The sequence below is a fragment of the Propithecus coquereli genome, unplaced genomic scaffold (assembly GCF_000956105.1).
Source record: "Propithecus coquereli isolate 6110/MARCELLA unplaced genomic scaffold, Pcoq_1.0 Scaffold477, whole genome shotgun sequence".
Taxonomy (NCBI): Eukaryota; Metazoa; Chordata; class Mammalia; order Primates; family Indriidae; genus Propithecus; species Propithecus coquereli.
The window spans coordinates 709,940-721,614 of NW_012150585.1; the positions used below are offsets into that span (position 1 = coordinate 709,940).

At 38.8% G+C, this 11,675-nt stretch overlaps 1 protein-coding gene across 1 annotated transcript in view; it reads left to right on the top strand.

Annotated features, from left to right (window-relative positions):
- Positions 1 to 1,161: 1,161 nt before the first annotated feature.
- UBE4A (ubiquitination factor E4A) overlaps positions 1,162 to 11,675 on the top strand; it is a 35,490-nt gene continuing 24,976 nt past the window's right edge. Inside the window, exons 1-6 of the mRNA XM_012655387.1 lie at positions 1,162 to 1,255; positions 5,484 to 5,645; positions 8,521 to 8,694; positions 9,312 to 9,424; positions 10,676 to 10,828; positions 11,326 to 11,485. Of these exons, the coding sequence (XP_012510841.1) occupies positions 5,525 to 5,645; positions 8,521 to 8,694; positions 9,312 to 9,424; positions 10,676 to 10,828; positions 11,326 to 11,485 (721 nt within the window). The 5' untranslated portion in view covers positions 1,162 to 1,255; positions 5,484 to 5,524. The remainder of the gene's footprint in view (positions 1,256 to 5,483; positions 5,646 to 8,520; positions 8,695 to 9,311; positions 9,425 to 10,675; positions 10,829 to 11,325; positions 11,486 to 11,675) is intronic.

Here is an 11,675-nt window from a genome sequence, read left to right on the forward strand (position 1 = left end):
TAGCCATCCTAGTAGGTGTGAGGTGGTATCTCACTATGATTTGATTGTCATTTCTCTAATGACTACTGATATTGAGCATCCTTTCTTGGGCTTATTGGCCATTTGTTTGTACAGTCAGCCCTCTGCATTTGTGGATTCAACCATGGGTCGAAAAATATTTGGAAAAAACACTGCATCTATACTAAACACATACAGCCCTTCTTATAGTCATTATTCCCTAAGCAATACAACTATTTACATTGTATTAGGCATTATAAGTAACCTAGAGATGATTTAAAGTATACAAGAGGATGTGTGTTGGTTATATGCAACTACTACACCATTTTATATTAATAGAAGGACTCAAGCATCTGTGGATTTTGGTATCCAAGAGGATCCTGGAGCAAATCCCCAAGGGATACTGAGGGAATGACTGTTTTTTGTTTTTGTTTTTTGGGAAATGTCTGTTTAACTCTTTTGCCCTTTTTTGAATTGAATTATTTGTGGGTTTTGTTGTTGAGTTGTGGGAGTTCTCTGTATATTCTGGATAGTAATCCTTTATCAGACATATGACTGGCAAATATTTTCTCTCATTCTGTGAATTGTCTTTTCACTTGCTCAGTGCTCTTAACTGTTGAAAAATATGCTGCTTCTATTACTTCTGTGTACCTCAAAACAAACTTGTAGGATGTATACTGTCTCCACTTTACAGAAAAGAAAATTGAAATCCAAAGATCCACATTGCCCCGCACCTAATACGTTCTCAAACCGTTTAGTTATTGTTATTGCTTCTTAGATAATAATAATCTACGAAGAGTAACAGATGCTGCTTCAAAAAGGTATAAGACTGGCGGGAAAAATAGAAAGCAGAAGCAAACAGAAGGTGCGAGAAGAGCCACGGATCAAAAAGTTGTATCTACCCTCCATACTCTGACACACAGGTTTCCAAGACCCAGCTTTATGTTCCACTAAGTTCCAAACCTAACAATCAGGCAGACCTCACCTCTGCCCCCAAATCCGACCCCAAGGCCACTTCCTGCCACCTCTGCCCAGCCCCCAGCCTACTTCAAGTAAACTGGCGCATGCGCCGCGGGGGAGTTTGCGCGCCAGTAGCAAGCTCGAGCCGACACATCCTGCTTCCGGCGCGGAGATTAGCTGCCACAAGCTTGGGCTCTAGGTGATGACGTAAGCTCCGGTTGCCGTGCTGAGTCGGAAGTGGGAACCTTTCGGCCACTGAGACTTTGTCGTGTCGTCGCTGCTGGCCCTGTAGGCTCTGGTAAGAGAGGAAACAGCTCGAGGGGAGGGGTCGTTGAATCTGCAGTGGGATATTTCCCCCAGTCCAGGCGTCTGCACTCTTACCTCCTCCAAATTCTTTCTCCTGTGCTTTCTTGACTAGGAACCCTTTCCTTCATGAACTTTGACCCTGTCTGATTTGGAACCCCTTACAGTGCCCCAGCTTCTGGTGTCTCTTTGTACATTTCTCGCCCCCACTTTGCCAAACCCCTCTGGCAAAGGCCGGAATACTGTCCTTGCGTTATCTTTTGACTTCCTTTCTCTAGAACGTGTGCCTGGCGGGTGGGTCTCCTTCCTGCGAATCCCTTATGGAACATGGAAGGATAAAATATTAAGGGTAGTCGACAGATAGCTAGATGCCAAGAAGATAAAATTAATCACGATTCTTAATAATCAAACCAGTGAATGCATATGTCAAAGTGTTGACATTTCTTAAGGCACGTGACCCGTATTCACCACTCATAACTTTCCTGGCACTCTGCCCCGTTTTTAACTAGGGTTTCGAAAACACTTCTAAAATTGAGTGACCACAGCTCAGAGGGCTAATATTTGATGAGTCTTCCCTTTGGGATCAGTTTTTTACTGTGAAAGCAAGGATGTGTTTAGTTTCACTGTCACTGAATGTTTTGGCTCCACGTGGGAGCCCACCTAAGATAAAATGGAAACCAAGAATTAATGCTGCCTGCTTTTTGACTTGATGAGATCCTTCTAGCTTGCAAATAGATGTGTTGAAGGAATTCGTTGCCACATTAGCATGGCCTCAAAGTATTGGGTGAAACATGTGGCAGTGAAAACATTTGTTTAATTCCTATTTTTGTTTGATGTATGTATTGCTCACCAGGACAGAGTATGATTTGATAGAGCTTGATTTTAACAATCCCAGTTTTATGAAGTGTTCCAGATATTTCTGCTTAAAAACTATACCAAGTCTGATGTTAAAACGTTTGTGTGCTCACGAGAGCCAACAATAGACCTTAAAGGATTGGCAGTACTATTCGTAAACAAAAGCTTGAATCAAGGGAGGGGGAGAGAATTTCCTAGGATGGCTGTTGCAGATTCTTGCAGCAGGTACACCAGAGTGAAACTTATTTCCAAGGAGGACATATTCAAAAAGCTTCGAAGGATTGGTGATTGTACCATCTCAAAGGCTGACAAAAGGATAGTGTTATATCTCTGTAGGGCAGTTGAAAATAGGAGATAATAAATCCCCAGTGACACTGTTGAATACTAAAACAAACAGTATCAAGTTTCCATTTTATCAGACCTTTCTTTCAGAGTGGGTTGTATCTGAGTACTCTTATTTACATTTGTAAGTACAATGAACAAATATAAACTGGCATCTCTACAGAGCTTCTCATCAAGTGGTCAGTCCTCCTTTCTCCTGTAAATCTTTTCTATAAGTAACTACATACTTTTAGCCTGTTTTCTGTGAAAATAGTTTGTGCACAGATTTGAAATACATATGAAAAAGATGAGCTTAGTGAAAGGTAGTTGAAAATGTTTTTGTTTTTCACAGACAGTAGAGATGACAGCAGAGATTTATTTCCATTCTATATTCTATGCTGAGATACCAAAGAGCCACAGCCCCCGTGGCTAGTCCAAGTTTTATCATCTTTAAAAAAAATATTATTTTTCTTTGATTCATCTCAGAAAGTAGTTCTTTCTGGCTAAGTCCAAAGAGCCACAGTGTCTGGCCTGGTAGCTTGACCTTCCACGGCAACCCAAGACAAGTAGTAAAGCCCTTACTTTGAAGTATGATCATGGGTAATACCATTGATTACAAGTAGTTCATGAATAAACTACATGTAAGATTGAGTCATTCAATAAATATTTAGGATTTTGTGATTGCGATATATAATGTCAGATGCAGGAGAAAGAATCAGATATGAACATGTACTCAACATACGGTCTAGCAAGGTAGAAGATCTGCTTAGAAATACGATGTAGAAAGTTTAAAATCCTAGTAAAAATAAATGTCATAGGAAGCTAGCTTCTTTATATAGTGTCACAGTATAGAATTGAGAAAGGAGGAAATAATGCCATTTATGGTAATAAATTCTTTGTCTCGATAATCTTAAGAGCCTCTCTATATCATATGTCCTATATTCCTGTCTTTCAACTTCCTTTCTGCTTGTGTGGTACAGGTGACATGTGTCCTTTGTAATAATCTGTACTCTTTTCAGTTGTTTGGCTTATGCAATTTAGGGGAATTTATTAGGTTTTATAACTGAAAAGTCCAGAAGACTTTCTCTTTCTGTCTCTCAACTCTGTTTTTCTATATGTTGGCTTACTTTTAGGCTAGACCTTTTCTAAATGGTGTAAAGATAGCAACTCTAGGTTTATATCTTACCAGCCTAGCAACCCAAGCAGAAAAAAAGCTCCATTTTCTGTAGATTCAGCCACAGGCTGAAGCTGGTATTCATTGACTTTGTTAGGCCTCCATAGTGCCTTGTGCCCACACCTGGATCAGTCACTTTGGCCAGAAAATGCTGTATTCTTTTTAGCCAGGCCGGACTCATATGCCCATACCTGGAGCTAGTGGGTGAGCTCAACCCCTTCTGACCATATGGGCTAAGTGCAATGGATACTCAGAGGAAAAATTGGGGTATCATGTTGAAAAAAGAGGATGATGCGGAAACAGAAAATAATAAGAGCTCACTACACTTTTTGCATACGTCTGGAATTCAAGGTATCTTAGGATGGAAGTAGAATGGTGGTCAGCTAACAATGAGACAATTCTTGGTGCCCCTACATTAATTAGGAGTTATAATGATGCTGATGCGGTGGTAACATGGAGAAAAGCCCTCTCAAACCCTCTCATGGTTATTAATGCCAACACTAAATTCGATATCTTTCCCTTTTTGGCATTATTAAGCTTGATTAAAATATACATAGCAAAAAATAAAATACATAGAGCAACATCTAACAGTTCAATTCTTTGAAGCATTAAAGCTCTGCACCATGCTGGGAGATTAGACTGTCTGCCTAAGTCATTACAGCTAATTAGCCATTAGCTGTTATGCAGAAAACATATGCAGAGGAGGCTGAAGCAACTGGTGGAGATGCCTCAGAATTGTCAAGAAGTGTTATAATCTCTCTTCCTCCAGTAAATAGAATAACTTTTTCGACTTGTGTTAGCTTTTGTTAACATGATTCTGTAAGGAGTCTTACCTTAGTAAACTAAAGGTAGACCAAGTATTCTTTTTTTCTTCTTCCCTTGTATCCATTCCCCCAATCTTTCTAAGGCCTCTGTCCTTGTAACAATTCAACGCCCTTATAAGCAGAATATTCATACTGTTTGTCTCTTCCCACCCTTTTCAAGGTTGTATTTCTATGCCGTGGCCTTAAAATTTCAGAAAGGGGAGAAGGCCTTTCAGGGGGCTCTGCTTATTCCGTTATGCCACTGAATTCACTTGGCCTCGAATGAGGAAATGTAATCAGAAGAGTGCAAATGCAGGCTCAGTCAGCTCTACTAAATACCTTTGAGGTATATATTTATTTCATACTACACAGTAGGCCTGAGATTGAGAATTTGTGTTTCTTCAGTATTAAAAAATCAGAAACAGTGAAAGTTATAGAATTAAGCAAAGACTGTTTAGTTTTTAATGGAAGAAATATCAGTAGTTTTAATCCTATGAATAGACAGATTGCTTAATAGATATTGAAAACCCACAACATAAAGCCTAATTTGCCTTCCAAATCTAAGATACGGGCTTTCATTTAGTTTATATGTAGCTGAGGAATTTCTAGCTCCAGCCCTAAGTCATAGAAGTCTGAATAAGGACCACCTTGTCCTCCCCACAGAGAATGAGAACTACTCTGCCAGCTTAGTGATTTATGGGAAATCTATAGTTCTTGTCTTATTATTTTTAAGTGTCACATTTTTTGTTGTTACAATTAGTAGGTGAGTTCTCTCCTTAACTTCAGTAATTCTTCCTACTTAGCATAGTTTTTTAAATGTATAGAAGATAGAAACATGTCAACAGATAAATGCATTCCAGCTGAACATATTTTAGGCTTTTTAGTTTTAGCTGTCCCCAAATCGGGCCACTGTGTCCAGTTGGTAGGTTTGTAACCATTTTGCCAAAAATGTCTTGAGGTTTGGGATAGGAATTGGAAAGTACTTAAAAATGGAAAAAGGAACAACTATGGGCATATTACAGCTATTGTGTTATCTGCCCTTCTATGTCTAATACCTGTCCTTTGTATAGCCACTCCCCCTAGGTCTGGATGGAGGATACCTTAAAGTGAAATGACAGACCAGGAGAATAACAACAACATCTCAAGTAACCCCTTTGCTGCTCTTTTTGGCTCCCTGGCTGATGCCAAGCAGTTTGCAGCAATCCAAAAAGAGCAGCTGAAGCAACAATCTGGTAAGTGGAGGAGCCAGTAACAGCAGATTAGATGACCTAGAAAGGGGTCTTTCCAAATTAAGTATCCTTTGAGTCCTTAATTGCAAATGGAATGTAAGTTTGGGGCAGAAGTCGATTTTTGTGTTGGTTTTTATTTTGGGGTCCTCCCCTCCCCTGTCCTCCCCCTTACATAAAAAAAAAGATCAGATAACAGGTGGTTTCATAGTAACAGATGCCAGTCGTGATCCCAAAGCTGTCAAGCTGTTTTATTTTTTTTTAAAAAAAATAACCTAGTAAAAACTATTTAAATAAATCTTTTTAACATAGGAAACTGAAGTGGTAGGTATAGGTGTGGAAAGCAGCTATAGAAACCAGATGTAAAAGGAGGAATTAGAAAAGCTTTTTGACCTGTAGGCAAATGAGATTTGTTCTTAAGCTTAGCACTTCAAAGGCCCTCTCAAGTGAAGTGCTGCTTCTGTTCCACTGGGAGGCCTCTTTTGTAGTTTACTGCTGTTAGGGCAGACTTTTTAAAAAAATCGATCAGATTTTTAGCCTTAATGGAAAAAAAATCAGAATAATACCTCACTAATCAGCAGAGTGGTTTTCCTTATCTGGGACCGAATTTAAGATTAAGTCCAGCTTCCTTCTGTCAGGAGACATAGATTAGAAAAATTAGAGAGAGGTTTCTCAAATGTATTAGTCTTCTGAGGATATTCACAATCTCTCAAACCAGAAATTGCTCCCATTCTCCTTTCTCCAAAAAGAATAATAGTGTTTTTCTTTTGAGAAAAGGAGAAATGCCAAAAATAAACCCATTCAGATACATAGCTAATTTGTGGCCTTGCTTTTTGATTAGGATTGAATAAAAAGGAAGTAAAGGCAAGACAGATGAGTGGTAGACAAGGTGATGGATGAAGCAAGTGAAAAATAAATGCAATGCTGACTTTTTAACATGAGTTTTCTGAGTCTCTGAAATCTCTCCTAGATTTCTATTATACAGGCTCAGAACAGGAAATCTTGAATTAGGAGATTGTAGGAGAGAAAGATGAGTGAAAAATATGAAAAATAAGGCAATGGAAAGTATAATTTATGAGTATGTGGCTGAGGGAAATTTTACTAAAAAGATTCTTAGCTTCTATCACTGTAGGAGTTTAGAGGAGAACTTAACAGTATAGGAGCTGGGTAACAGAACACTTGTCCTTCTGGCTGTAAACAGACATAGGCTGGCCAGAGTTGGGAGCATTGCAGACACCAAGCAGAGGGGACAAGTCAGGCACATGCCTTTCTGTTACTATTTTGGCACCTCCTCATCCTGGTTTGTTTACACTGAGTTTATCATGCCACCAGGTCCAACCTGTTTGCCATCAGCAACTAGTATTCTGCCAAAAACCTTTGGCCTCCAATACTGAGCTTCACTTTTACTAAACTCACCACACTGAAGCAACTCTTACTTCTGAGAGTTTTTCCTGGACTTTCAGAATAACCATTCTGTTGGTAGAGAAAAGTAGATATAGACTCCTATGTGGCTTTTGGTAAATAGCACTACTTTTATAGTTATCCAGCATGACTGCCATTCTGAGAGACACTCTGAAGTTGCTTTATAAAAAGTGAAAGGGATTCAGTCAATAAAAACTAACAAACCAGAGAGAATAAAAAAAGAACAAAAGATGTGATGGCAACTTATATATGATAATCAAATGATTTAAGAAATCTAGTCTCACCAATCATTAGAGAAATACCAATTAAAACAACAATTAGATCTGGGCATTGTGGCGCTTGCCTATTGTCCCAGCTACTCAGGAGGCTGAGGTGGGAGCATCACTTGAGGCCATCACTTGGGCTATGGTCATGCCACTATACTCCAGCCTGGGCTACATAGCAAGACCTTGTCTCAAAAAAAAATTCAGTTTTTCACCTATGAAATGTGTGAATTTAAACAGGTACCCACTCATATACTTTTGGGTTAGCACACAGAGCAGTCTTTCTTAGGGTAATTTGGTAGTAAATGTTAACTTTTTAAATTTTCAAATTCTTTCACCCAACAGTTCTGCTTCTACGAATTTATCCTACAGAAACACTCAAAGAAGTGAACAATAAGTTATATTCGGTACAGTATTTAAAATCATGAAAAATTAGAAACAACCCTGTTGTTCATCAGTTGAGAAGTAGCTACAAAAATCACAGTGCACACAAAAGATGCAGTCCAGTGCAGCTATTGAGAAGAATGAGATATGAACTATTGTCCAAGACGTGAAAAAGAAAGAAAAGAAAGGAACGAGGTAGGCCTCTAAATGGCCTAACCCAGAAAGGTATTGGTGCTGATTAGGTTAAAAGGCAAACAGAAAAGCGCTGTGTATAATATGATCCCATTTTTCAAAAAAATTAAAGATTATAGTAATGAACGTTAGCACCAGAATAGGAAAAAAATCTGGAACACTGCTAAGTTAAGTGGTTGTCTTTAGTGAATTGGTTCAGGAGAGACTTTCTACACTATATTTTCCTGTATAGTTTGGAATTATTAAAAATAAATGTGATCTCTTGAAATCAGAAAAAAGCTATACATTTAGAATAATTAAATGCACTTTGATCTCTTAGGTAATTCTTTGTTCACTAAAATTCTGTAGAGAAGATAATGTTGCTATTTTTGGCAGTGTGAAATGTAATTATGGGTAGAAATAATAAAACTTTTGCTTTATAAAATGTAGTAGGATCTGTAGCCAGAGATTTCAAAACCTATGCTTAACTTCCTTGACTTGATTTGTTCACTAATTAGATGATTAACTTATTTCACATCTGAAATTATCCTCCTCTTGGTTACATTGATCATTTTTGATAGTATACTGGTTCTCTCTTAAAGAGAGACGTATAACATTTAACAGTTTACATTTTCTGGCAGATGAACTTCCAGCTAGCCCAGATGACTCGGATAACAGTGTATCAGAGAGCCTGGATGAATTTGATTACTCTGTGGCTGAAATTAGCCGCTCATTCCGGTCGCAGCAGGAAATATGTGAGCAACTCAACATCAATCACATGATCCAAAGGATCTTCCTCATTACTCTGGATAACAGTAAGTTATAGACTTGTAGCCAATCTATTCATTATTCAGCTCTTCCTACTTCGGCTTGGGCTAGACACCTGCTGTAATCATTAGACTTAATAGAAACCTATTATGTCTAATGATTAGATGCAAACCCACTCACTGGACTCTCTAGAACACAGGTTTTATATTTCAGTGAAGCTTTTGCTGTGACCTAAAAACAATAGTTAGATACGGATGTAACTTTCGTTCCCATTTTGGTATTGACTGCACCACATAGCTACTTGCCTTTACTACCTTAAAAGTGAAATGGGAATGGTAGCCAAACCCTTTTCTTCTCAGAGGTGACCCAGATATTCCCATAGAAGTTGTGAGAGGTGTTTTCCCTCTGTGGTTAAACCCCAAAGTTATTACTGATGAATGTGATTTACTCTTTCAGTGTCATGATGTTGGATTTATAATAAAGCCCATTCTCTGGGCCTAGGGGGGAACAAAGATTTAAATCTTTAGATGCTGTTTTGTGTATCAGGATCATTCTGATATTGCCTAAGTCAAACTTGGAGTTCAAGAAAAATGCTGTCAACATCAGTTGTCTGTATAAGACAGAAACATTATCCTTAACCTGTCAGATTAAAACCATTTCCCAGGTGATCCAAGCTTGAAAAGTGGGAATGGCATCCCCAGCCGATGTGTATATTTGGAAGAAATGGCAGTAGAGCTGGAAGATCAAGATTGGCTTGATATGAACAATGTTGAGCAGGTACCATTTTATGTTCCTGACATGTGCCCTTAGCAGAAGTTAGCCATGTAGCTGAACTCTGCTCATCATTCTCCAGCTTCACTTAAGTCCATCTCTTACATTATTTGTGGTGTTCCTCTTTTGAAATCTTCTCATCTACTATGGCCAGATGTCCAAATCTATCCATCCTCTAAGAACCAGTTAAAATGCCATCTTATGTACAAAACTTTGCCACATAAGAGTTGTTATTCCCTTCTCTGAGTTCCTAGAGTCATCTGTCTATGCATCTCTTATGGATATTGTCACCTTCTGTCTCATGTTGTAGCTTTTTTATGTACCTGTCTTATCTCTTCTATTAGACACTTAAGTTCTTGAGAGCAAGGCCCATCTCTTTTTCTTCTTCATATCCTTTCTGTCTTAGTCCATTGTGTTGCTATAAAAGAATACCTGAGATGGTAATTTTAAAGAAAAGGGGTTTATTTAGCTCATGGTTCTGCAGGCTGTGAAGTTGAAGGGCATGGCCCTGGCTTCAGGTGAGGACTTTCATGCTGTGTCACAACACAGTGGAGAAAGTCACAGGGGAAGCAGACACTGAGGAGGGGAAAACCTGAGAGGCATCCTGGCTTTGTAACAACCCACTCTGGAGGGATCTAATCCATTCCCTTGAGAGCTAGTCCAGTCTCTCAAGTGAGCACTCACTGCTGCAAGAACAGCACCAAGCCATTCATGACAGATCCACCCCCACCACCCAAACACCTCCCACTAGGCCACACCAACACGTTGGGGATCAAATTTCAACATGAGCTTTGGAGGGGACAAATATTCAAACCATAGGACTTTCCAAAATCAAAACAATGTGTTTTGCCTTATGGATGCCTGATTAACATTAAAGGAATAAGTTTGGTAGGGAAGACATTTGACAACTTGTGGTTTATTAAGTGTAAATGAGGTCAGCAATCACACAGAATAGTAGATTTCATATAGAAGTTTAATCACTGATTCTCAGCACCATTCAACAAATAGTCCTTTAGTGCGTATTCTGTACTGGAGCTATGCTAGACACTCGGCTTGATTTAGGATAACTTTATATATACACTAATTTTCTAATATTTTCTAAAGTAATAAGACACTGGGTCCTTTTTTCCCTACTTCACTCTGTATCTAAGTCTGTGATTCTTGCACTAACCTCTGTCAGAATTATCTTTTATATCTTAATGTTCTAAGATTAATTTTGAAATGGTTAGCTTTTTGTTTGTTTGTTTTTCTTAATAGGCCCTCTTCGCTCGCTTATTACTTCAAGATCCAGGCAATCACTTGATTAACATGACCTCTTCTACAACGTTAAATCTCTCTGCTGATCGAGATGCAGGGGAGAGGCACATTTTTTGCTACCTTTACTCCTGCTTCCAAAGAGCCAAGGAAGAGGTAAAGGAATAATCCTCATTGAATACTATATTGTCCTCTTGGGTATGACTTTAGCATGTAAGCCAGAGTTGTATCAATGTATTTTATATCAACTTATATACATTATAGTATGTTTGGAACTAGATATCAAAGGCACTGTTAGTTTGTCTTCTAAAGCTTTAGTCTCCTTTCTATGGCTTGGGGTCCACCCCCTCACCAATTAATCAGTGCCCAGTAGTCTCTCTACAAACTTCTTTATAAATCACACCCTTAGAAAAGGTCTCATAAATTCATTTCCACTGAGGTATAAATATTAGAGTACGCTAAGCCTGACATTTCCAGGATTGGAATTTTAACGGGTAGGTTATTCCTTAAGCCAAGAATGAATCTCTCATGAATTCCACAGAAGATGAGTATTATTTTGGCATCCAATGTCTCTTCCATGCATTTCACTGTGTCTACCCTTGTTTCAGGTTATAGAGGTAGGCTCTTCTCTCTCTTCTTCGTGCTCTTTGCAGATTACCAAAGTTCCAGAGAACCTGCTACCCTTTGCAGTGCAGTGTAGGAATCTCACTGTATCCAATACCCGAACAGTTCTCCTCACCCCAGAGATCTACGTTGACCAAAACATCCATGAGCAGCTGGTAGATTTGATGCTGGAAGCTATTCAAGGAGCCCGTGAGTACATAAGCAAGATCTGTGTGCTTCTACATTTTGATTTTCAAATTTGAAATTTCACTAATTGCATTAGAAAGTCTCAGACCCATTGTGGTTCTGGTATTTTTTTTTTTTTTTTTTGAGACAGAGTCTCACTCCATTGCCCAGGGTAGAGTGTCGTGGCATCAGCCTAGCTCACAGCAACCTCAAA